Consider the following 27,960-nt stretch of genomic DNA (forward strand, 5'->3'; position numbering starts at 1 on the left):
AATCATTCCCCCTTGTTTCTGATTAACTCCTTGTTTCCATCAATACCTGGTGCTGTTCTTCCTAGTGTTAATACTTTCAGCACACTATTGTTTCACATACCTCTTAAACTGCATAAAGTCATTAATCAAATTAAAATTACAAAAACATCATGGCATTTCATCTGTGTTGAACATAAATTGTGAAGTGGGCATATTTACATATTTTAAATGTTTGAAAGATTTATTCCATTTCTAACTATAGTCACAACCTCTTCAAAAAATGATAGAAAGATAGAATAGAACACGCAAAAACAGGCAATTAAAAGCAAGTGTTGACATTTCCACTAAAGAACTAATCGTAAAGTCCTGGATAACACCCCAAAAACTCATGACAGACTACTGTACTAGTAAACTGGTAACAATGGTCAAGGAGAAGGCTGAGGCACTCAACTTCTTTGCCTGTCTTCACTAGCAAGCTCTCTTCCCACGCTTCTCGAGTGGATAAACTGCAAGACAGGGACTGGGGTAGCAAAGTGCCTCCCACTCTAAAAGAAGATCTGGTTCATGACCACCTGAGGAACCTGAACATACATAAGCCCATGGGACCGCTTGAGGTGCATCCCAGAATCCTGAGGGAATTGGCTGATGCAGTTGCAAAGCCACCCTCCATGGTATTTGAGAAGTCATGGCAGTCAGGTGAAGTCCCTGGTGACTGGAAAAAGGGAAACATCACATCTGTTTTCTAAAAAGGTGGAAAGGAGGACCCCAGGAACTACTGACCTATCAGCCTCACTTCTGTGCCTGGGAAGACCATGAAACTGATCCTCCTAGAAGCCATGCTAAGGCACATGGAGGGCAGGGAGATGATACAAGACAGCCAGCATGGCTTCAACAAGGGCAAATCCTGCCTGACCAACCTAGTGGCTTTCTATGATGGAGTAACTAAATCAGTGAACAAAGGGCGGGCTATGGATGTCATCTATCTGGGCTTCTGCAAAGCCTTTGACACACTCTCCCACAACATCCTTCTCTCTAAACTGGAGAGGTATGGATTCGGTGGGTGGACTGTTCGGTGGATGAGGAACTGGCTGGATAGTCTTACTCAGAGAGTAGCAGTCACTGGCACAATGTCTGGATGCACATTAGTAACAAGTGGTGTCCCCCAGGGGTTAATACTGGGACCAGTACTGTTTAATATCTTCATCAATGACATAGACAGTGGGATTGAGTACACCCTCAGCAAGTTTGCAGATGACACCAAGCTGAGTGGCCTGAGGGATGGAATGCCATCCAGAAGGACCTGCACAAACTCAAGAAATGGGCCCATGCAAACCTCATGAGGTTCAGTAAGTTCCAGTGCAGGGTCCTGCATCTGCGCCAGGGCAATGCCCAGTATCTATACAGGCTATTACGATTAGGTGAAAGAGCTCTTACAAGGCTCATCTTCAGAAGCAATTGTCTGTATGTGTTCCCAGGCATGATAAGTAAAATCCTATAACACAATTGTAAGGAGTCACTCTCACACAAGCAGCCGGATTATGGTCAGCTACTGAGTGACTGCCTTTTAAATTAGTAAAACCACATCTAATAATTACCTGAACTTTATTTTTTAGCCAGTATCAGAAGAGTTTCAGAATGGAGAAGGATTTGGATATATTGTAGCCTTCAGACCCAATGGAACACGTGGCTGGAAGGAAAAAATGGTGACATCTTCAGATGCCTCGAAGTTCATCTACAGAGATGAAAGTGTGCCACCTCTGACTCCATTTGAGGTGAAAGTTGGTGTTTACAACAACAAAGGAGATGGTCCCTTCAGCCCTATTGTGGTCATCTGCTCAGCTGAAGGAGGTCAGTTGAATGTGTAGTTAACTTGTATATTATAAACCATATTGGGCTATTTTTATATTGTGTTCTATTATACTATGTTTTTTCAGTCTTAAATTTCAAAATTCTTTACAGAAGTGCTAAGTAACATTAAACATGTTTCGCAGAGAAAAAAAGTGAGCTAAGTTGCCAAGATTACCCAGAAAGCAAGTGGCAAAAGTTTAGGAATAGACTTCAAGCCACATCAGTCCTAACTAAAAAAAAAAATCTCTTTTAATGAAGCTGAATCCCTAACATGAAATCTGTAGTCTTAACTTCAAGGTGGGCTGCTTGCTCTAACAATGAGCGAAGAAAGGTTGATATTTTCTAATATTTCTGAGGTTCATGATACTTTCTTTGATGTGTTAATCAGACAAAAGCTCCAAGGCTAAAAAAAAGTCATTTATGCATGTTTGTTTCCTATTTAATGGATACTAAAACTCCACAGAATGCAATTTTATTCTTTTCTTTTCTATTATTTTGTTTCTTTTTCAGTTCATAAGTATTAAAGTTCTGAATTTATGTTAATGTCCAAATATTCAATGTGAATTATTGCCATAGTTCAGAAAAAAAAATGAAAAATATTTCTTGAAAATTTCTATGTCGACATAACTCTCAAACGTATTTTGTGGAAAAAAAAAATAGAGACTAATTTATACTAGTAAAAGAAGTCATTCTGTATTGGCAGAAGCCAGTCTATGGAAATTTCTGTACACACAAAAGGTAAATAAATGTTATCTACGGGAATATTTTGAGCAGCTCCATTACCAGATGTTATATATTTCAATTTTTCTTGAGTATACTATCCATGACTTAGCTCACTGTCTCCTGTTAACAGAATAAAACAAGGACAGTCCTGGTACAGGTGGGAGGAACTTCATACTATGTCTACAAAAATGTAGTGTGAATATAATGGTGTTTCATGGGAAGCTGGAAAACATAAAGTATTATCCCATATTAGCCCACAATAAATGCGTAATTTTGGACCCACAATGTAACAGATACTCTTTCTCATGCTAAGCAGATACTACTCTCTCATGGTAATTATAGAGGCTGGAAAAGCTGATATTGCTAAAAGCAATTGCAGTAATTTGTTTATGTTCCATTGTTTGGATCAGCATTACTAAGTATTCATATTATTGTAAAAACAATTATATTTTAAAATGTATAAATTGCCAAGTGCAAGTTGGAAATTTTACAGTTCACTTTCCTGTTCCTCAATGAGACTGATGGCAATGTTTTTATTATTTAACAGTTTCATACTCTAATCAGAAAGTTAAATAACTATAGAGTTTTGCAAGAGAAGGGAGGTAAAACCTTAATGGATTTTCTTTTTTTAAATAGTGAAAGCTATTTCAACGAAAGCTGGATGATGAATTGTAATAAGTAGTCCTTAGCTTGTTATTTGGATAAGGCTTGAAATGGAATAATCAGTAAGATATAAATCAATTTTTCTAACATTCTTTTAAAATATGAAGCTTGCAAATTGTCTAATTAGAATTCTTAAAATTAACTTTCTCTCTGTGCTCCCAAAGACTATCACTAGAAACCAACTTTTCTGATTATATGTCATTTACTTGAAAGTACCTCACATCATAGCTTTGCTAATTCAGTCTCTGTAGGTGTCTGTGTGTTGGACTTTCTGGTGGTAAAAGGAATTCTGTGGGGCTAAATGCTTCGTAAGACTTGTATTTGAGGAAAAAATATGGGCTGCTGTGACAATACAGTGCAAAATTAATTTATAAAAAGCTTTTCTCCAGAATAACCCTAGGTGATGTACTGATAATTTAAAGGAATAATGACAGTTTATAATAGCTAAGATCTGGGCAATATGGAGACTGAGAACAACAGGTGTTTCAGCTTGGTGTGAAAAAAGGAGGAACTGGTTTGGAAAGAGGTATGGACTTTCACACTTCAGGAGCTAAACAACTGGATACAGATTATCTCAGGATTTCTATTGAAGAGGAGATATTAAATGAAGATTGACAGGACAATACATTATCGTCCTAGGGCTGATCCAGCGAACTCTTAGTTCACTTGCTTTTCATCACACACTCAATTAACTGCTCTGCAAAAGCTAGAATAAAGGCCTAGGATAAAATTATTAAAAGATAAGGAAACTTTGTGTTGCATACTAAAAGGTTTCCCACATCTACAGATGGATCTATGATTGTTTACTGGCATAACAAATTTGTCTAAGGAAATCTAAAACCTCTTCCTCATGTCTAGCCTGAATCTCCTGTCTTTTAGTCTAAAACCATTGCCTCTTGCCCTGTTGCAACAGGCCCTGCTTAAAAGTCGGTCCCCATCTTTCTAATAAGCCCCTTTTAAGTACTAAAAGGTGGCAATAAGGTCTCCCTGGAGAATGGAGAAGCAGATAGAAAGTTGTACAAAACTAGGTGAATAACTCAGGAGGAAGAAAAGCAAATGTGACTCGAAAAGACGGCTTAATGCAGTAGAAAATTTTGAAGGAGGAGTCTTTCCTGGAGACCTTAGGAAAGGAAGAAAGCAAACAATCAAGAAGAGAAGAAGAAAAAGAGAGGTCAGATGTTTCAGTGAAGTAAAAGAGATGATGGGACCACCAACCAGTTCTGAAGAGGGAATGGGGGTGATACACAGAAGATACAGTGTAGAATGAAAAAAAAGATATGCAGTTATCTTCAATAAAAGGCAGAACAGAAGGAAAAAACAGAAGTGCTCCAGCACCAGGGAAAGACAAGCCTGAACATGTCATAAAGAAACCCTTTAACAAGGGAGAGAGGCACCAGAGCCATGGAGAACACAGCATGTTGGGCTGCCTGTTCCGAGAAAGGCCAGAGGCTGAAAGGACAGTGAACAGAACAGGGAGAAATCTCCTAACTGTACTTTCTGCCAGGAAAATAATGGTATCAGATTCATGCTAGAACATACTGAAACAACACACTGAACCTTTGATCCATAGAGAATAAAAAATTTAAAGGTACAAGATATTGAAAATAAAACAACGTTTGTTTTAACTTTTATATATTCTTCAGAGATTTTTCCTCATGACTACATTCTGTTTCAATACTGAGGGGCTAAGAATGCCAATACTACTAATACAAGCTTTCAGTATCAGGGAAATTATATGAAATCTCTATGTGTGTATTTAATTCACTGGAAAAGGAAAATCAGAAATATGGAAATGGACCAGAAAATACGAGAGTGTAAATATAAATTTGCAGAAGATGGAAAAGACTGTACTGATAAGAGTGATGGCCAGGTAGACTTGCTTTAGCAAGCATGACTGGACAAAGTATGAGTTACATCCATGACTGCCATGGATGTTGAGAGCTAGTGCCCTTTACATGCTCAAGGACCTGGGGTGAGACTTTTCCCTTCCAAAGCAATGAAAATAAAGAACTGTTGGCAAATTTAAAAATAAATAAATAACTGAATAAATAAAATAAATAAATAAAAATTAATCTATCAAGAAAAAATACATTTACTTCTATATAAGTACAGAAAAAAAAAATACTAGACTTGTCAAAGGCTTGGAAGACTACTGATAGAATTTCTTAAGGATCAGTCTTAGATCCTGTATATTTAATTTTCGTAAACACTAATAGAAGAACTGGTTATGATATTGTTGTTATTACAACTTCAGGATGCACTGTCAGTACAGGCAAAGGTCTGAATACCTCAGAAAAATATGAAGAGGAAGAGGACTAGAGAAAGAGAAACATGAACTACACAGAAAAAAGACTCAAATGTTTTGATTTGTATCAGGTCATCATTCTTACAAAACTGTCACAGAGCTTTGCTAAGATCTTATCTATAGTTCTGCTTGCTCATGCTTTACAAAGAACTCAAGATGATAGAGGTTCAAAGGACTAACAGGATCATCAGGAAATTAGTAGAAACGATAAGAGGTGGGGGTTTTTTGTCCTGACAGAAAAAGGTCCAAGTTTGGATAAGATGCTGTCTGCAGATCAGGGAGATTAGTAGGGATGGTGAAGAGCTTTTAAAGGTAAAGAGCAATGATGCTACACCTTTTTTGTAGCAAATAAACAAGACATCTATTCTTTATCCTTGAAGCCAACTAGACTAAAAGAGTTCACATCTGCACATTTGAACACCGTCACTCTCCAGACTGTGATTGCATTCATATACCTCCTGCGAACCATCCCTGGCCAGGCACCAGCAAATTCCTGGGTGTATTTTGCAGCAGCACTAATTGGCCAGAGTCAATACATCACCACAGATCATGGTAACTATTTAAGACTATGGACAACTGTATGTCCATGATCAGGAAGGTGCCTTGTCTCCCTGTTCCTGTTTATTTTACGGGTATAGACACAGACAATCAGCACAGGAATAAATACGAATTAGGATACATGTAGTATAGAAATAGGTGAGAATATGAAAGGAAACAGAAAAAAGCTTCTGCGAGAAAAAGGAGACCCAACCAGGTTCAAGATGACTTAGGTCTTTTATAAAGTTGTTGTATTTTCATTTTTGTTTTTGTTTTTGTTTCTTTAATGATTACCACAATGGGTGATACAGAATCAGTTCTGGTAATTTCGGTATCTATCTTCTCCTTCAGACACCTCACAAAATCCTCTTCTCAAAAATTGAAGTTTCTATAATTTTGATAAACAGTGCAGTAAACATTACTAAAAGCTTCTAGATATGAAATAGAGAGCCCCAAGCAATATGAGGTAAAGCTTGGAAACTCTAAGTCTTGCTGTTTAAAACCTCCTGAGGCAACCTAAATGAACTTCAGTAATACATACAAGATGTAACGATACTGCACAAACCTTTTGTTCTTGCTTCATACGGATTTGTACTAATTCATTGAGCCAAAGGAGAACCAAAGCTTTCTGTTATATGAAAGGCAAAGGGCCATATAATAGACTTTCAGTTTTGTTCTCTCACAACTTTCAGAAGTTTTGCATGAGGCCAGCTAGCAGGTGATGTGATATTAAACAAGACACTGCAGAGTGAAGGAGTGTTCTCGTTAAGCCCATGTCCCATTGCTTTTCAACCTGAGCCTTTATTTAAACAAACAAATAAATTACCCTTTTAATTTAGAGGAAAGAATATGCAATTACACACTTTAGATACAGCCTCCATGTCTTTAATTAAAATCTTGCGTTCCCAAAGTGAAATCCTGTGGTTTATTTCATAGCTTAAGTTGAGCTGCTTGGGGTTTAGGCGAACCTGAAAATTAATAAATTGGCATATTAGCTGTAAACTACAGAGGATTATTTCCTGTTTCTGCCAACTGATCCAAGTGGAGGGATCCCATAACATTTCAATTAAAGCTGTATCCACTGATTTTTTTGAAGAACAAAATCACAATCATGACATACAAGAGTTTATTAAGTATTCCTTTGATTAATGCCACTACACCCCATGGGAAGGTAGGTGTGCAATCAATATAATAGCCACATCCCCTTCTCATGTACTGAGGATAACTCTGGATGCCACCTCACTTGGTGGAAAGGAACCATTTATATTCATAAAGATGGCAATGTTCCTCAGAACTTCTAATCTAACAAAGCCTGAATTTTTTCAGTTCTTGTATCCAGCTTTTACTCACATGCCAAAGTGAGTGAGCCGTGTGCAAGTGACACGCTGGTAAAGCATACATGGGATAAGGCAGCTCCTTATTCCCACAGGACACTGCACTGTGTAATAAATCCAGGTTATTCCACAGAGAAGAGAGAGGCGAAGCAGAATATATGCTGTGAACAAATATGCAGGACACCAGTGTTACAGGAGCAGGCTTGAGAAGTTCTACCTGACAAGTAAGAGTATTTCACTGCTAAATAAAAGAGGTCCAGGACAGAGGTCAGCACTGCAGGCCTAATCACTGGTTCACTGCTTACTCAGTTCCTCACCCTTCTAATTTTTCTGTTTTAAAGTCCTCTGCAAAGACACCAGTCAGAGAGAAGATGAAAATAGAACGGACTTGAGGAAAACTGAGAAGTCTGAGGGCCTTTCCAGGAAACAGTCATCTCATTTTTGGTGTTTTGCAAATCAGATTTCTTTTCCCCTTACAGCACAAGATTCTGGAGGAATTCTTATTCTGCAGGCAGCCATGCCACCACAGATCCGATGGAGTTCCCAAACCAGCATCACGCATCAAACAGGCTGAGAGGTGGAGTTGAGCATAACATCCCTTGTTTTTTCTCAGGAATGGAAACAGTCTACTGGATATCCCCTGATTTGGAAGATACTTCCTGTGTCTATTTCCAGCAAGGGAGGAAATGCTAACACTTTCTTTAGCTACAGGTTGACACAACAGGGACCACTCCTCATGGTTTTCCTTCTGATACATCTCTCTTGTGGATTTTTCTGCAGAAAGGAATTATCGCAATCGTGGGTCCTGGCTGAAGTCCCAAAATCTCAGCTATGTGGAACTGCCTGGAGTCATAATGCTGAGGTTCTTAGCTGCAAATAAAAGCTCAGATTTTGAACCAGGAAAGTGTGTAAACATCCTTTCTGGAGTTAAAATTAGAAGTGAATGGGTATTAAGCAATTTGATGAGGAATCCTGACTGCGGCACAGGAGGGTTAAAACGACATAAACATGAATAGGCCCTTAGACTTTTTTTAAAGTTAGACCATGTGGAAGTCTTTGAGGATGAATATTTCAGAAAAAAACATCAGATCAATGCAATTAGTGTAATTCCTCGTCTTATTTTCTTATAGCCATAACAAAGACCTAGAGATTGAGCATGTTTTATTAAAGTGTGATTGCAGCACAATGGAAAGACTATGTTTTGTGGACATTGCACACAGCCTTTTGAGAACTTGCCATGCTGCATCTTCAATTCAATCAGGAAATATTAAAGGGACCATTAAAGTCATTGGCCCCCTTTTTTTTTTTAATCAGTATGACCTCAGGCAGGCACCAATAGGTTTAACATAATGCCAAGATATTAAGAAAATAATGTGATTGTAATATCAGTGACCATTATAGAAAAATCTAATGAACCTGTCAAACTTATCATTACTTTTAGACACACAGAATAAAGCATGACATTGGAGTGAACCACAGACTGTATTAGATCACCAGAAATTATATGATCTTCATCTTATCTGAATCAATAAAAAATACTTTTCAGTCTCCATAAACTTTCAGACAGTCATACTCCTAAATATACAGTTTCTCTTCTTTTGCTGAACACTTAAAATCTCAATGACTAGCATCAGTGAAACTGCAGTGAACGATTTCTGGAAATGTAAGAAATGCATTTTCTTCACATAAAAAACCTAACTATTTCTACCCCATTTTTTGAAAATATTTTTTTTAAATATCAGAAAATATTCTGTGTTTCTATTCTGAGCAATACATAAACAACCCCTAGTGAATGGTATGCAGAGGAAATTATTTCTACATTTGTAGACAGTGTAAAGGCTGCCAGCCAGCATTTTGTGTACATGTCAAATTATTTATCCCACTGCAATCTTTTCTGACAACAAGGTAATTGCTTCAATAATACAAAAAACAGAAAATATATTTTGCCACATAAATCTTAGTAGTACATAAAATATAAAGCAGGGTGTAACTATCGAACAGAAAATCGTATTATGAGGAATGTATTTCTTCATATCACAATTCTTTCAGTATTGAATTCAGAAGATCATTTCACTTATTCCTTGAGATATTTTTTATTCTTTGTTCTATATATATTATACTTATTAATAATACTCATTGTTGACGAACACCATTTTTCATCACATCAGAAATGTTTCTTTTCTTTAGAAGTAAATAAAAAAGATCAAAAAGAGATGCAAACATTAAAAATCTGACATCAAAAAGGATGAAAAATTTCTACAAGCCGTGTCAGAGAGAAAGTGTAGGGCAGCAATGCCAGAGCAATGCCTGCAATATGATCAGAGAAAAAGGGGTAGCTAATGAGTCATGGCTGATATCAGGCATCTTGCTAATGCAGTTTGATTACTAAAAAAAAATGCATCATTTTAACTCAGGCGGTTCCATAAGGAAAATCTTTTTCTGTAGTTCTGTTAAGTGAGCTCTCTCTCTATATATATATATTTTTACAAAGCTCTTTGATGTGCCTCACTGTAACATAAAAGCTGGGACCTCTGCCTGCCCTTCAAGAACAGATCAACACATTAGAAAGGTAATGAGGAACATTTGGCCAAGGAAGAAATTGCAGGCTCTGTGTCTGCAGGGGAATGTGAATTCACCTTTTGGCTGAACAAGTGAGCTACACCAGAATGGTGGAGAAATGCTGCTGATGTGTGCTTTGCTGTGTGTTCAAGCCTCCTCTCCACAGCTTGTCTTAAGCAAATTTTCAGAAATATTTAGGTAATAAAGCAAAAGACCCGAAAGATTTCCTTAACTCATGTCTCAGGTGACAGTTTTTGGACACTTTTCATTCCCAGCGCACTAACTGGTGATACAAATTTGTAGTATGTTCAATGGCCTGTCATGGCAGACCTCTATGTACATTTACCCAACCTCCCAACTACTGAAAGAAGTTGGACTTCTGTGAAGTGTTCAGTGATATGAAAGTGCAAAGTGAAACGTACCTGTGGCAACACTGTTGGGCAAGTGTGATATTTAAACATGCTGCTGCCCTAAGCCTCCAGTGTGCACCCAGGCCAGGCCCCAGCAGCACTGAAGGACACCCACCCTGGTTGGAGGGCAGGGAGGGTCCTCTGCTCCGGATAATCAGGAGGTCAGGACTGCAGAGTGTCCTGTGAGTAGCATGGAGTTAAAATCACAGACATAGCACCAGTGGTAATGACACAGGTAATCAGAGGGGCAAATCCTAGGTCTTAATGCCTTCTTTAGAAAAGCGTGCATCCCAGGCCTAAAACAGTCTATGCTTCACAGCCGGAGGAATGACGACATGCCCCAAACACTGGTGCCTGTGACTTCAAGGACGTAATAATATGGTCTTAAAAATTTATTTTAAGTAGCACTTCACTGCAGCTCTGGGTATCGCTTCTTGGTATAACCCTGTAAGAGCACTGACTGAGCACCCTAGCAAGGTATCACTCATCCCGAGCTGACAGAATGGCACTAAAAATCCAGGAACAGAATGAATGCTCCATTTACTGCTGAAGTCAGGCTGATCAAGGGCTATGAAATGGCTGTGTGGAGGGGGAGGACATTTACAAATATTAAAGGTTTTTTTTTAAATCATAGACAAGAGATTCTGTCACAGTTTGCTGCGCCTGTCATCAGTGATGAGATATTGATGTAGCATGACAGAAATAAAGAAATACAACAATAATAATCTCTTAATCTTGTTCAGTTTTTCATGTTCCCTGTAAATGTCATACCTTCTTGTGAGTATTAAGGTAGAATAAAGGAAGTAAATGACAGTTTCAGATGGAGTGTTTTTGATAAATACAAGTTGTTACAGTGGAGGTTTATTGTTTCAATTTTTCTTAATACAGAACCTACTGCTGCTCCCATCGATGTCAAAGCTACAAGTTTGTCTGTATCAGAAATTCTTGTTGCGTGGAAACATATTAAAGAAAGTCTAGGAAGACCACAGGGATTTGAGGTATGAATACAGAATATCATAATGAGAAGTCTTGTTGCTTTTGCTAGCATTGAATTCTGTTAACATATGCAGTAGTGAAACTTCAATAGAAATTATGCTCATTTTAGAACAGATATGACTAGCTGTAGAACAACAGTCACAGCTGTAGCATCAGCACATCTCTTTATTTATTTGTACTTGAAAACTGTTCAACACCAGTTCTTATAACATCTCTTTGACACTTCAAAAAGAGCTAAAAGAACTGCAAGTGACCCAGCATGCCTCTTTCAAAGGCTGGGGAAGATTAGGCATTGACTGTTTCCAGCTCTAAGTGACCAGTTCAAACATATTATTTACTGAGAGCCAGTAAATACACAGAGAAAGGGAACAGCCTCTGCCATCCATATGCTCTCGTCCAGCAGCGACCTGGGGACATCTACTGGGCAGATCGTAAAAGGTCGGATGTCAGGATGGGAAGCAGCAGCCGCACAGTCCATAGGTAAAGCTCTGATTAGACAGAGCCCTTCCTGACTTAGGAAAGAGAACAAGCTCTGGCATCACACCTTCTCGCACTTTTGGGTCCAGTTGTAGCTTTAGATCCAGTTTACAATCCAAACCTCCAGGAACAGATCAGATCTAGGAGTAAACCTACCCGTTGGGGTCATCGTGACCCATCCTGACCTTGCGGTTCAGGCTATGCTGCTCCTCATGAAACAGCACAGCTAGACTCAAATTGCAGGTTATTTGGTCTGCTTTAGTCCTTTAGACAGTGCTGACTCTTTCCTGATTCTCTGCAGTAACAATGGAAAGAGGGTAAATATGTAGACCTGAGGCAGACACCAGTCAAATGAATGTCTAAAGACATCTTGTGACATACTAGCACAGGGTGTCTCCCTGGCAGCATGTCCAGACAAGACCAGAGAACTGATGACCATCACTGGTGGCCTTAGGAAGGAAACGTAGCTGCCCAGGCAGTACCAGAGCCATCGCACTCTCCAGCACAGCCTCAGGCTGGACAGCCGTGATCAGGACACCATATTTACCCCAGAGTTTAGACACAGTCAGCTAGCATTTTTTTTACCCGATTGCTCTAGCCTCTCAATTCTTACATAATCCTGCATTGCTATCCAGTGCAGTTTGAGCAGGCTGTGACCATGGCATGTCCCCTCAGGTCTCTCATTTGTCCAGGTCTCTTTCCCTCGTACATCTCCATGCTGAACTCCTCAAATGCTCTGTCATTTCTCTCTCATTATACTTTATCTCCATTTCTTCCTTACATTAAACATGTTTTTACCCCTTTTGCACATGGCTTGCTTCATGCAGCAAAAGTGATATCTAACCGTTTTACCTTTAGTACTGCTATACATAAAGAGAACAAAACTGTATTTGACAGAGATGATATTCACCTTGCAAATGCTATCCCTCTCCACATTGAAGAGTTCCACTTGATACTAACCTTTGTTTTCAATTTCCAGGCCATTCTTTTATCCTTTGAAATAACTTACTTGCTGCACCCTGTCTTTTTCTCTTCAGAAAGGTGGCTGTTTTGTTACTCCCTCTTAGATTTCTTGATGTATTTTAAATTACACCTACTATTGTTACTCTTATCCTCATTCCATCTATCACATTTTCAAAAAGATTTATTAGCTTAGTTTTACATAATTTAAAATGAAAAAATAGATTTTATTTCTAAAATTGAAAATAATTTCACTCGAAACCTATTCTTTCATAACTTAAAAGTATTTTTCGTTTACTTGCCTGTCACAAAACACTTCCCTTAACTCTACAGTTGTGTCCTAGCGATAGATGGCTGTTAAAGGTAGGACAATGGGCTCTCTTTGTTTCAGGGGTGGTCTTCCTGACTTGGAAGCTGTTTAGACCTTCAAAATCCAGCATAATCTAACTCTAATAGTAACACTCACCTGCTTTATGTCTCTCATGGATTTCGTAGGAATGAATTTGGAAATTGTTATTGCTACTGCAAGGGTGATTAACATTGAACCTTATTAATAATTTGGTTCTTCACTGTGCTGTACACAAGTTTTAGCATTATAACTTCACTGCTCCTTTCTATCTCATCCCATGAGGACATGAAGGTATTAGGGGAGCCTTCTGAGCTATTACTTTTATCTGGGAGTGGGAGGGTGCTTTTTTTCTCATCCTGCTCCTTTTTCCTCTATGTTCATTTAGCCAGAATTTCTTCTGCTTTCTGACAGACAAATCTTTCAGGGAGTAGTTAGATCTTTCCTGTCCTCATTCCCAGGAAGAATTATGATCAGAGCAGCCCTTACTCAGTAAACAGAAGAATAAATGCTGTTCACCTGCATAATTCAGCAGGACAGAACACAATCCAAAGATGGCATTGCTAGGTCTTTTCAGTTCAATTTTTTGGAATGATTTCATCAAAAAGGGATAATAACTTACAGGATCAGTATAGTGAGTCAGTGCATTGCAGTATTCACTCAGGAACACTAAATCAACACTATCAGCCCCATTTTGCTAACATAGTGACCAATTTCTCTTTAAAGCAACCCCTCAGTGCAAAAAAGGACTCTGTATAGCAAGAGACTAGGGATAAATCCTGCCCCCTTAATCCACAGATAACTAATAGATAATGTACAGAAATACAGTGACTATGATTAAAAGATTAATTATCTTTTCTTTTTAACAATTGTTTCCTAATGTAGAACTATTGTGGACCACAAGTGAAATGTTGCCTTCAATTCAAATTGAATGCAAAATTATCTGACTAGCCACTCTGTTTTCATGTCTCAATTTGTATTCTGCCTGTGGCCACCACAGCAGTGACAACCACTTCACATTTCCTGGCCTTTTAGCAACATTATAAAAGGGGGAGGCTATTTTTTTTTAGCATTTGAATGTTTGGGCTCTAATCAAGAAAAGTGACACAATATTTACTACAAATGGACAAGTTTGCAGTGACCCACTTTCACTCTGGCCCTGTTTGTACTTTGTACTAAGGAGTAATGAAAGGCAAAGTAACTTGTCCAATTTCACATTGTCATCCCTGAAAGGGATGTTATGTCACATGAGTTTTATGCAAGGTTTGCTGTGCTCATTTGCATCTTCCAAAGCACATATTATTCCTGACTTCAGTACAGGTTTGTCAGCTGTCCACCTGACCTTACTAAATATATGCCAGCTACACTCTGATAAAGTAGAAGTAACTTGGAAACTTTGTCAGAATGATAGAAAAATATAGTGTGCAGCTCATACTCATTGTTTAGAATCCCTAACCTGAAGGTTATAAAAATCTATTGCAGCCCTAGGCAATATTTTCTTTGTCACTCACTGCTGGTAGAGAAAAGAAAACGAAAGAATTACCAAATGGAAAAAAAAAAAAAAAGATACTTAGATACTTTTGTTTTCTTTTTGCTTTTTTAGAAAACCAAGGCTAATACTTAAGTATAGGTCACAAAGCTTATGTCTTTTTCACTGGAATTCCCCCAAAGGATAGGAGGTTAACTAACCTAATCGAAAGATCAACTTGCAACAAAAAATATAATAAATAGAAAATCTCTAATGCCATTTTCAGGGAGGATTTCTTGACATAATAACTTGTTTATATGACATTCTGTCTTTTCAAAGAGAAATATTCAAGTTTTTGTTGTTTCTTAGATACACCTTATCTGTTTTTACAGTGGAACAGAAAATTATGTCTATACGGTACAAGACTTGTATTTTTTTTAATTTAGTGAAGTATACCTTGAAGTAACTTAGAACACATGGATGTTTCTACCGGAGTCTAGTAAAGCAAGACAGGAAAACAAGGGACTGATGTTTCACCAGTCTGAATACCGATTTACCAGGCTTCACTTTTGAAATTAATGAATTTTCCCAAACACATAATTAGCAATTGGATTGTTTCATGTATGAATCAATTTTGCCTACAAAGTTACTCATATGTTCATTCAAACCCCTCTAAAATCCTAAAGACTATACACAGGATCTTAGAGCAGTACTACTGCTCTTCCAGTCCTTAAGGTATGGATCATGCCCTAGATCTCTCATGAAGGCCTAAAGAGAGCTGCACCTTTTGAAATGTCCCTATTATGAATAGTTTGATAACACAAATAGTTTGAGATAATACAAAAGCACCTCTTATGTCCTAAATGCTTGGTTCTACTACTGCACTTAGAGCTGCATGACTTCCATGTGTCAGTTCAAGGCACTGACAGGTTTTCCAGTAACAATAATTAAAATAGTTATTGTGAAATCTGAATCGCGTTGTGGGGGGTTTTTAGGGCTACCAGCACTTCTTTCAGCTCACTGCTGGTTCTCCCCTAGGACTTTCTGCACTCTGAGGACTCTCTGAGTTCATTTTCAGTTATGTTGGTACTGTTGACATTGGTAAATGCTCAGTCAGAGAGCCCATGAAAGTTTGTGTGTTTTGTCCACTTCGATTCATCCTACCTAATTTAGGCTTTTACTTGATATGCTTAATTTGTAGCTTTAATTCTCTGTGGTAGCAGCAGAAAGAGTATCTAGACAATAACTCTGACTTTTACTGAATTTAGAGAAGAGGGCCTGCAATTAGATCAGATAAATTTATACCGAAGTGTGCATACCCTAGAAACCAATTTGGGAAAGAGAGTAATATTTTAAAGATACTTTTTGGCCTGAACTTCAAGGAAGTGGTCTGCAAGTATTGAAGTAGAAAAATTTTAGACTGAAACAAATTTTAATGTGATGATTTACTTTTAACAATTGCTTAACCCGCAATCAGAACAAAACAGATTGCATGTTCCTGTACCTCCTCCGTTCAGTTATTTAAATAACATTATTGCTTTCTTTCCAGCTCAAAGAGATGGGTTTCTGGGAATCAGATATCAAAGCTTGCTATTCTTTGGCTACATAAAAAACAATGGAAAGTGCAACTAAAATGTGAAGCCTCAAAACAATAACGCATTCAACATTTTAAATTTTTATTTCCCCACTTTTTCTTTATTTTTGTAAATATGGTCAACTCTTGTGATTTTTGGTTTCTGCTATATTAGTATTCATAATTAGAATTAATGAAAATCATCTCTAAGTGTGATAAATCCCTTCTGAATAGTATTACCTATGGTTACAGAAAACAGCAAGATTTTAATTAAAAAAAAAAAAAACACACATAGAAATGTAAATAAACAAACCCTCAGATTTAAGAAATATGTCTAGCACTTTTAAACATCAGTAATGTCTTCATTTCAGTTCAAATCGATGTAAGTTTCACCACCATCGACCCCAGTTAACAATCATTGGAGCTCTCTTTTTTTTTAAACCACTTTTGCCTTTAGTACAGTTGGCCAGCAACAAATGGATGTGTGAGAGAAAAGCATATTTTAAGATCAAAGTCCAAACTCACCTGGCAAAACTTTAAGGGGAATTTTAAAAGCAGGGACCAAACACTTATGGGCTTTGAAGTACAGGAGAAACTGAAATAGAATCATTGCCAAATTGCATTTCATGCTTTTAAGCATGTGCTTAATACAGTGTATTCATTCCCCCAAGAATACCTCTTTGCCGAGGGGGAACACCTTTGCCACGTGGTGCCACAGAACTGGTAGGGAACATGCCATGGTTATTTTTGCAGACTTACCATGGGCAAAATATGATTAGTATCCAAAGTGATAATGCCATATAAGTAGTGATACAGAGCATTTCCAGACACATGAAAAATGTCGAAAGGGCTGAGTTATACTCCTAGGTTTCTTCCAGATTCATCAGGTTTTAACATCTGTGAAGTCCTGATTTTTGTAAATATTTGAAAAACAGGTTTTCACGTTCTCTTTTTAATAAGAAAAAAGCTTCATTGCAAAAGCCGTGGACTAGCTACTGTCTCATACGTTGCATTCACACAAGACATGATGTGCCTTAAAAATAAACAGTGAAACTTATTGAGCTAATTATAATTTTGCTCCTGGCTTTCTAGAACGGGGATTTCACTCCTTGAGTTGCATTTCCACCCCTGCTACTGACCACCTGTGTCACCTTGGGCAAGTCGCTTTTCCTTTCTGAACATTTCCCTGTTGGATGCTCAGCAGACTTCACTACTAGGATGACAGGGGCTCCAGGACATGTGCTGTCTCTCACCACCTGTTTGTACAGCACTTAATACTATGTGACTTTTATCACTGCAGTGTCAAGTTTGTAAAGATACATTGCAAGTAAAATGAAAGGAATCTGACTGTCCAAGAAATAATAAGCATTGGCGGTTCAATCCTGGTGGCTGAAATAAATGGTTGTTGATTCTTTTTTCTTTCCAAGATGTGACTAGGTGTTACTTCACATACCAACAGGGTTGGTCAAGCATTCAGCTAGCAAAATACCTCAGTGAATCACACTTAGTTGAACAAGAAGTGGTGACTACAGCTAGATTTGCTATCTGAGCTGTAATTAACCTAAGAATTAAAGCAACAGCATTTTTAAGAGATAGTGCATGCTAATTTTACATTAATTTACAGCTGAAAGAGTAGATTTTGAGTTGGCACAAACTGATATACCCTTCATCAAAGTTAACAGAGCCACTTTAATCCAGTGAAGACATGACCTCAAATGTATATTTTTGCAACCAGGTCTTTCTAGATTTTTTTTTTTTTTTACATAGCAGTCCCAGTGCAATTATAAAAGGTCAACATTATACTCATTGGTCCTATTTTCATACAAATCCCTTGATATTGGTTTGCTATCTTCTAGGATACATTCACAAGAGTGCTGTATTGTCCATGACCTTTTTCTCAGAGGAAAAGTTATCCAGATATAATATGAATAACTTATTATGAAATAACTAGCTTCACAGAAAAGGTCAAAATGTGGAATAAATGCAAGCAGGTCTCTGCATGAATAAGGGTAAGCTGAATATAGGTCTTTGAATAGCACATTAGTGACATCTCCTGTTAGGGAAAATAGGGCCTTAGGAGAGTTACCTTGCTTAGGTAGGTCACCTAGATACATTAAGAAGAGACAGTACTTCTTTTTTCCAGTTATGCTCTGCAAATACTTGGTCCCTGATGAAAGAGACTAGTCAAATTCCTAGCTCAGCTCTGTAATCTCTTTGAGATTATGATAAACTCAGTGAAGATACCACAAGTATAGACTAACAACCACCAAGGATCATTTAGGGGTTTTATGTCTGAAAAGGAAGGGTATAAACATGCAATCAAAATTGCATTTACCAGAAACCTGTTTATATCCAAGAACCAAAACTGCATCCACTTCCTTCTTTTTCTTCAGATAAGATTTTTCAGATGAATGAAAAATTTCCTTCAGTGTTCTGTCATTTCCTATTCATTACACTGATAAGAAATCTCATGGCTCTGAGTTGCACAGGACCAGGAAGGGAATATTGCTCATAACACTTATTAACTGATGCAGTCAGAGCTTTCCAGGGTGAAGGTAGATATTCTGGTGACCTACCGAGGATGAGCTCTCTTTGAATTCTGTGAAATACTGTTGACTCCCTGCCAATGTTTGTCCTGTGGTCTTCCATCTTGTAGTTACATCTTCTCATGCCAGTACACAACAATTCAACGTGCTTCAGGCAAAACCATGATATTCTGAGACTCATCAGAAGTGAATGTTGCTTGGCTCTGAGGTTAGGCTGCAAATCACACATGTTTAAAAGGGTCTGGTGATCAGACAAAAAACAGAAATAGCAAAAAGGCCCTTCGCAGGATAACAAGGATGAGTATCTGGAAGCATGAGCTTTTCAGATGCCTATATTAATTCTTCGTTTGGTCACTTTTTTGGCAGGTTGGTTACTGGAAGGACATGGAGCAGGAAGAAGCAGCAGAGAAGGTGAAAACTGAGGGAAACGAGTCATCCATCCTCCTGACAGGATTAGAAGGAAACACATTATATCACCTAACGGTGAGGGCGTACAATGCTGCAGGGTATGGACCACCTAGCTCTGCTGTGCGTGCAGCAACCAAGAAGTCCCGTAAGTTATTTCAGTACCTTCATTCAAAAGGAGAAATCACGGAGCAACCTCTGCCCTCTTGGGTTTTCCTTTAATAAGAGTGTATAGTAATCAGGAATCACGTATAGTTTTGATTCATGGCTTTGCTTTGATATTTAGACATTAATTCATATGACTTCGCATTCATAGCAAAGGTTATCTTCATACAGAACAATATATTTTCAACAAAGGAGAGGAAAGAGCGCAAGTTCATAAGCTCTGTGGATCTTATGGGTGGGCTGAGTAAATACACCACAAACTATTAAATGGCAATTCTGGTGAAAAAAAACCCACTGTTCCAAAATTCCAGCTAGAGTAACTAGTTGTAAGAGTAATAAGAGACTGAAGTACTTTTCTTTTGATTTAAAATAAAAGTATCTATAAAATATATATATGTACATGTTGTTCTTTCTCCTCAGCTCCCAGCCAAGCACCAAGCAATATCATGTGGATACAGGATGGCTCTCATGTGTCTCTTGGGTGGGAGCCAGTGAGACCTCTAGCTAATGAATCTGATGTAATGGGGTACAAGGTCAGTGCTTCCCTTCCTTGCTCACCTTTCTTTCTTCCAAATTACTACTCCTCTTCCTTGTTGGCTTTTTAATTTTCTTCTTTTTTTCTGTGTAAGTAAAGTATGCTATACAGACTGTCTGCAAACACATTTCACCATGAAAAGCAATAAATAAAATTGAAAATAGCAAAATGTCTTAACATTTTCTGTGTTGTGATTTGCAGCTACAGATTATAAACTGAGTAAGTTCTATGTGAGGGGATCAGTTCATCGTATCTGACTCAGAAGTGACAATTAATAAGACCACCCTGCAATGAAATTCCTACTAACATTTCAATTTAACTGTGTTTGCGGTAGGATTTAGAGAAATGCAGAAGAATGAGGCATCTTAAAATGACATTAAAATTAGTATTTTTATGGAGCAGAAACACAAATACTTGAGTTTGTTTTGTGATTGTGTCAGTTATGTTTAACAATCGCCGATGTTAACACCTGACATTTAAAGTTTTGAAGTTTCAAAGAGTAAAATCCAGATTAACTATTAACTTTCAAGTCATAAGCAGTAGAATACACTGCAGTCTTTTAAATCAAAGCAGAATGATTTTGGTGTTTTTACAGAGGTGTGAGCTTTTTCTTTTGAAGCATGTATATGATCATTTCTGTAGACTACAATCTGATATTCCCTCTGATATGTCAGGAAATATCATCAAGAAAGCATAAAATGGTTCAAATAAACCAGAAACTGCTCTAACCTTTATCAGAATAATTGAAATTCTTAAAAAGTTGACTACTTTGGTTTTTTACACCTCTCTGACCTTTTCAGTTTTGTCTGGGAACAGAAACTCTTATGCAGAAGTAACAAAAAGACAGCTATGTTCACACTGGTTTTCTTCCCCCATGCCATAGGCTTGTATTGAGTTTTATAAGAGATGCAGGGACAGATCTGAGCTATTCTCAGTTGACTTAGCCAGCTAAGGTAAACATAGGAAGGACATTATTTAGGGAATTTTCTTAACATTGGAATTTGGGTTCTTCAGCCAAAAATGTGAATATCTACGTGAATTTGGGGATAAGATTTTGAATCAAATGGAACCTGTAATGTACTTTGAATAAATTTGGGGGAAAAAAAAAAAAGCGTAACACCTAGTGCTGGAGAGGGCAAATACTCTTTGCTCTGGATCATAATCAATGTACTTTCACATTCATTAATTGCTATTAATAATATACTTTTTATTAATGTTTTGAAGCCATTGGGAGGAAGGGAGAGTAGAAGCAGATGGCTATTCAAATGTAATATCAATAAATCCTTAATGAAATCACAAAAAAATTAACATTTCAGTGACTGCATTGCTTGCACAAAATGTCTGTTATATATCTTGCATGACCACTATGACCACTATCTACTTGATGGACCATAGGTACTGTTTAGACAAGAAGGCCAGAGCAACAGTCAAGTTATAGAAACACAGAAGACCTCTGCAGTGGTGCTTCTTCCTGATGCTGGTGTCTACATCATTGAGGTCTGTGCAGTCAGTGAAGGAGGGGATGGAACTGCAAGTCCTCAGATCAGAGTTCCATCTTTTTCAGGTAAGGTTAAACTTAGGCTGGAAGAGCGGTGATCATAGCAATGCTCATTAACTCTATTAGTCTCTACCTTAAAAAAATTTTCTCACAATTCTCTAGCTATTAGATAAAATCATTGATCAGACTCCTCAGTTCTATGCTGAAGCAAAGGTATCTAGTGCTATTCGAGCAGCTCAAGACCATCTGAGCCATCCATGTGGGGCTGATGAACAAAGCAGAGGATTTACAGGAAACTTTTCCCTTTGAAGGATAAAATCTGGAAACCTAATTGATCTGTAGATGACTACACATTCACTAGGTGTCTCAAATAGCATTATAGTCAGCTGAGATATAATCTATACAGACTGACAGTGGAGCCTAGACAGCAATTCATCTGATCTTTTGAATTTAAATATTCAGATATAGGCACATGGGGACATCTAAAATGTCCTAAGGTACCCTAAACTTTTGGCACAGATTTGGCAGATATGATGTGGGACTTCAAGGATATGCATATCATTCTGGATCACCAGCCAGAGGTGTACTGTCTAACACAGCTAAAATGGCATGCATTTGGGTAGCTGAACCCTGCATATGTGTCTGCTTTAGAATAAGCTGAATTTCTCTGTAGGTTCCATTGCCTCCCTTGAATAGATATTACTTTATTAAATTATTAATGCATTAGAATATTAATGTATTATCATGAAGCAAATTATGATGTCTTGCTTCCATTTCCTCAGTTACTGCAATATGAATTTGAAGTATCAATATTACACAAGTAAGAAAGGGTGGAAGGATTAGTGGCAAGGACAAACAGGAAATAACGTTATCTTTTGCCTAAATACGAGGCATCTTAATTCTCACTTTCTGCTAACACTTTAAAATTCTACTAAACATTGCTTTTTAGGCCTTAAGGGGTACTATCCAAAAGGTATGAGCCTGAAATTTCAGCTCTAGTCTAGTCACAAGCTACAATGCTATCATCAGAACGCAGAAGACACCAACCCCTGCTCTATGGAATATTTGTTTCATGTAGATTTTAAGCCATAACTCCAAGCTACAAAATCTTTCATTCCCTCTAACCTGGGATTTTTTATTAGACTATGCACAACAGATCAGTTCCACTTAGGACAAGTGTGGTCCAAAGAAACCCCAGTCTGGTTCCTTTCCCATCCTGTGATCTGTTTCCACTACCAACCCATAGCACATTTCCCCTGAGCAGGGCTTTTTAAGGGACTGCTGTGATCTAAAAATGTCACTGAGCTACTGGGCAAAAGACCATATTTTTCTCTGGCCAAACATGAGGGTCAAGGACTAGGTTTCGTTCCTTGTCCAGGAAGAACATTTGTGATTGTGACTCAGGGCATTTTCTGCAGCCTTATTATTTTTGAGGACTGAGGCATAAAACCATATACCCTTTTGGAAATTCATATACATTTGCAGACTCAATGTGATGATTCAGCATGTAGATATCATCATAAAATCCTCAGATTCCTTATGTCTGCGTAGGGACCCTATTTTGTGATTGCAGTTGTCATAAGGTAATCTATTGCCTAAAAGTTAGGCTTTTGCTGACCGTAATAGAATACAGGTTTGTGGTAAAATCTAGTACCTAAATATACTGAGAACCGTTTGCATCATTTGTTCCTTAATTATTTTACTTTTCATTTCAGGAGGGAAAGTAACAAGTGCTCAATCCTCCTTACACGTGTTGTCTACTTCCTCATCCTCTGTAACATTGCTTTTGGCACTGATGGTTCCTACAACCTCATGGTGAAGACTGCAGACTTTGTTGTTGTTGTTATTTGTTTGCTTTAGCTTGATGACACCAAGGGATGGAGTTTTATGTCCGTGGAGAAACTGGAAACCCAAGCTAATGCTTAAAGACCCATAGAAATGCTTGTGGTGTACTTAGAGGAGTGCTGGAGACACAGTCAGTAATTCATCAGGTTTTTTTCTCTTATTTTTTTGTAAAAGTCCTTTGAGGAGGGGACATGTCTTAGCCCAAAAATATGCAGATTGTATGTAATAAACTTTTGTAAGCAAAAGTAATTTCTGTCAAACGTACCTTACTTTTTTAATATGTTCAATTTTGGTGACCCCAGTCATGTATCACTATGTGTTTCAACAGTGGTGTCTGGTACAGTACATCTGTTTGGTTTGGAAAAAAAAAAATCCATTTTTAAATATAGAACAATGTTTGATACGGCTTTGTTGAATACTTTTTTTGCAACCCCTATGACTGCCTGTTCCTACTGACAAGAGAAAAAAATATTGTTTAGATATATAGCTCACTGAAAAGTACACAGATTTTTTTTCTGAAAATGTATGAATATGTATTTAATTAGCAAAAAAAATTGCCAATACAATACTAGACAGCACACTCAGAAAATGGCGAAATGGAGCAGAAAAGCCCTTTAGTTTATTGCAAAGTACATGGAAAATGATTAAATACAAACTTAAAAGGAAACAAGCTGGTTTTTTACAAAATACCATATTTTAATGTCAAATGAATCAAATATTTATTTTCAATAGCAAATAAAATGTACATCCCTAATGTGCACAACAATGAAAACTCCACTGGGCATTATAATATGATATCCGTTAGGCTGCTAAGCGGGCAAATAAAGCAATGAGAAGAGATAAACTTACTTTTTCTAACCCCTTCTCAGTTGTAACTATTTTTTTTTTCCCATCTGGATCCCTTTTTTGGGGGCATTCTGTGCTTTATATATTTGGTAATCAAGTTGAAGTATTTATGAAAGCATATTATGGAGACAATATTAACATTTTTTGAAGGCACTCGTTCACATATATACAGACTCCAGTAGAATATATTTTGCAGAATGCTGTGTCTGAAAATAATACTTGGATAAGTGCTACAGAGCATCATTCCAGTTATTTAGCTAATTGCCTCTATTTCAATAGTTCACTAGAGATTATTCTTGTAGGAACTATATGCTGTTAGTTTTAATCCCCACCTTTTGCTGTACCAAATAATTTTTCACTCAATAGACAATTTGGACAATTTTTTTTCTACATTGGAAGGCCTTTCCACATATTGGCACCCAAGTCAAAATGATCCCCAGGGTATATGCTGTGCGTGTTTGTACAGTTCTGGTGTGCAGTGTTATGAGGGAGGGTGCTCTACTACCACAAGTCTAGGGATCACAACTAGGATGAATATCCCCTTGCTTGGGAAAAATGAAGTAAAAAAAGTTTAGCAGGCAAATCCTAACATAATAGCATAGTTCTTTTAGCTGTCCATCCCTCTAAAAGTGTTGGTGCAAATCTGTTTTGGTTGAGGTGTTCTAGGTCTAAAATGCTATTATTTTGCAAGCTTAATAGCAAAATAATACTTGGCATTTATCTAGTACACTCTAACTGTGCCCTTGCTTGGCAGCTTTAAAATAGTAGTCAAGAAAGCACAAAACAGATCAAGTGCTTGGTAGATAAAAACCTGACTGATGACTAAATTTTTATTTATTTTGAATATTTTATCAGTAATTTTTTTCAGAGATGGTTCAACTCAAATCTTTAGTACCCACTAATATTTTAAATAATTTTCTAAAAACTAGGTTTTAAATTTACTTAGTCACCATGTTGCTAGGAAAACAAAGGCCGACTAACTAGCTGAGCATAGACTGTAGACACAGACAGAAAAAAAGCCTTTGAGGTCAAAGAAAGGAAGGTGGAATGTCCCATCCTGATAGAGCAAACTCATAGAAAATTACTAGCTGCTGTCGTTCATAAAACAACAGAATTGATACTGTGTAGAGAACTTGCATTAGCAAACCATTGTTTTTCAAAAGGTTAAAATAAACAAGAATAAAGTGATGAACCAAAATCAAAATGACTATTTTATAAATTAGTTAAACATAATTTCCTCTATTTTTTATACAGTCGCTTGCCAATGCGGTTTATTTCAGAGTATTGAAGAAGGCTACTGTCAATGTTGGTGGCATTTTGGCCAAGCAACTTTCTGAATACAATAAATGGCTATGCTTTATAAGAAGAAAGTCTGATAAGGAGATAGAGCTGCATCTAGATATATCTCAATGTCTAGTATCAAGATACCAACACTGAACATACCATCAGGTAATGTAGTTGTATTGCAGGGACAAAAGGGGGTATGTTTTATATTCAACATGAACAGAATATGTATTTTGCATCTTAAATATATTAATAAACATGTTTTAAATGTTTAAGTACCTATGTATTACCTATTTGTTACTTTGTAGAAAATGATGTTTCCTTATCATGACATATTATTTTCTAGTTGCAAAGGAAAGCTCTTTCCTTTTTCATGTAAAAGATTGTAATAGTGCAGTCTAGCATTGCTGAGGAGACTGTATTTTTGTATAATGCCACAAGATCCATTTGGAAAAAAATAATTAGAAAGAAACTTTGTTTTGCAGACCAAAAGAAAGATACTGTCATGGCCTATATCAAGATGTTAGATATATTGTATACAATCTGTATATATTCTATATATAATAGTATATACGATGTGGAAGACACAGTAATATAATAGTTCCTGTGTACTGTTCTTGTAACAATAGATCTTTTTAATAAATAATTCTCTTTTTATTGACTTTTATCTCATCTCCTGTCAGCTCCTAAATTGTATTCATAGAGGACAGGGTGACAAATATTCTGGATTCCAGCAACAGCAACCTTCTAATGACATGACTTTCAAGAAGAAAATGATGAAGCTGCAATAGTGAATACGGACAATGCAACCATTAAAATCAAATAATTGTTTTCGTCATTGTAATTTCATGTGTTGGTTTCCCTGGGTAGATATTACTTTTATAATTAAATAACTGAGAGATGGAAGAAAGATGGATATCTCAACATGAAAATATACCTAACAAAAATTGCAAGATAAGTCTGCAAATTAGCTTCAGACATAAAAGCTCTCTGCATCAAAACAAAACAAAACAAAACAATCAGTAAAATAACTGCTTTATAAGTAAGCCACCAAGGGCAATCCTCTATATACTGAAGTATTATATAGTTTCTGAATACCTCTGGCATGTAAAACATTCTTTCAAGTGTCACAGATACCCCATGGCTGTGCAGGCACAAAAGCACAGCGTGGTCATTTCATGTTGAATTGACAAGTTTAGTTGCTTTGTCTTACATTTGCAATACTTTGTGTGATAAATCACTACAAAAAAAGCTTTCAAAAATACACATACTCTTTTGGAAGAAAAACTGTAATAATAGGTGACACAATTTTACCAAATATTTTGCTTTTTTGGTAGTTTTATTTGCCTTTTTAATAATCCCCAATCAGTTCTTTATGAAATGAGTGTTTATAGGGGTAAATGACTTTGCAACACAGTACGAAGTCAAAAAGCCCATTTTGGAAATAAAAATAGTCACAGTCACCATTTGAACCGACACTTCAATTACAATATGGGTATTGCTTTAATAGCACATTATATCAGGACTTCCATTAAATTAGTTATGAATGTCACAGAAAACTGTAATGACCTGTTTTTGCTGACGTGGAGAACTGTACATATTGAAAATCCATATCTTATCAGAACTTAGACCAAACTGCAACCACTCTTGCCCTTTTATGGTTATCATCCCAGTTCCTCCGAAGATGAAAGACATTTTCCTTCTTAATTACTTCCTATGCTTTTGAGCAAAGCAATGTCAGGGACAAGAGAAAATGAACAGCATTTTATTACAATAGGTTAGTTGGCTTTAGGCTATTACAAACAGCCTCTCTAAGTGTGCCTGCACAAAGACTGTTTCCAAAAATGCAGGTCCTGAGTTTGCTCTAAGATTTTTCTCTCAACTACAGTAAAGACAGACCTAAGCATTGACTTTGCCTTTGTTGCGGTTCATCTTTTCAATACTTTAAAGAAGATAATGATAGTGTATATAGATTAAAGACTCAAAACCCTAGAAGAAAAAAATCTATGGAAAATTGTACACTAGCAATTTCAGTATTCACATTACTTATTTCAGGGGTCAGCTGCTTAAGCAAACTGGTGCAGCTGTTCTTCCTTCCTGTCCTCTTTTTCTGCTGTCAGACTATTAACTAAGCACTGCAGCTTGTATAAGAAACCTACCTAGTCACCAGAAGAAACTGATAAAGAAATCTGTGATGCCTCGTAGTTCATCTTTTACTATGATGAAATACATACCTCTGGCTAGAGACAAATAGCCCCCTTTTTGGTATGTGTTTTGTTTTTTGTTTTTGTTTTGGTTGGTTGGTTGGTTGCTTTTACTTTTAAGCTCAAACTCATCAATTCTAAAAAAAAAAAAATGCATAAGAAAGTCTTCCTGAAAGACACAGTTATCAAAATGAATAGCAAAGGCAGGCACTATACATGTTAACCACAAATAAAGGCATTCAGCATATTTTGATCTTTGTACAGAAAATAAGTCTGGAAAATGCATCAATTTCCTTTCAGTAACAGAAAACATGCGAATAAAAAGATACTGAAGGTATTTGAAGCATATCTAGGTCAAAGCTTTAGCAAGTACAATTTTACTCTAAGCCACATTGCTCTGATGCCTGGCTGAGCAAGCAGTTCCATTTCATAATGACACCCTCTTATCTTCTAC

General features: G+C 37.1%; 1 protein-coding gene across 5 annotated transcripts in view; it reads left to right on the forward strand.

The window, feature by feature from the left end:
- The window catches only part of CNTN5 (contactin 5), a 709,446-nt gene extending 683,482 nt beyond the window's left edge, over nt 1-25,964 (forward strand). For all 5 annotated transcript variants that reach the window (XM_071803584.1, XM_071803595.1, XM_065832157.2 and 2 more), the window contains 6 exons: nt 1,593-1,827; nt 11,247-11,356; nt 19,091-19,277; nt 19,715-19,827; nt 21,225-21,393; nt 23,043-25,964. In XM_071803584.1, the coding sequence (XP_071659685.1) occupies nt 1,593-1,827; nt 11,247-11,356; nt 19,091-19,277; nt 19,715-19,827; nt 21,225-21,393; nt 23,043-23,146 (918 nt within the window). In that variant the 3' untranslated portion in view covers nt 23,147-25,964. The remainder of the gene's footprint in view (nt 1-1,592; nt 1,828-11,246; nt 11,357-19,090; nt 19,278-19,714; nt 19,828-21,224; nt 21,394-23,042) is intronic.
- Nucleotides 25,965-27,960: the final 1,996 nt, after the last annotated feature.

Source organism: Patagioenas fasciata, chromosome 1 (assembly GCF_037038585.1).
Source record: "Patagioenas fasciata isolate bPatFas1 chromosome 1, bPatFas1.hap1, whole genome shotgun sequence".
NCBI lineage: Eukaryota > Metazoa > Chordata > Aves > Columbiformes > Columbidae > Patagioenas > Patagioenas fasciata.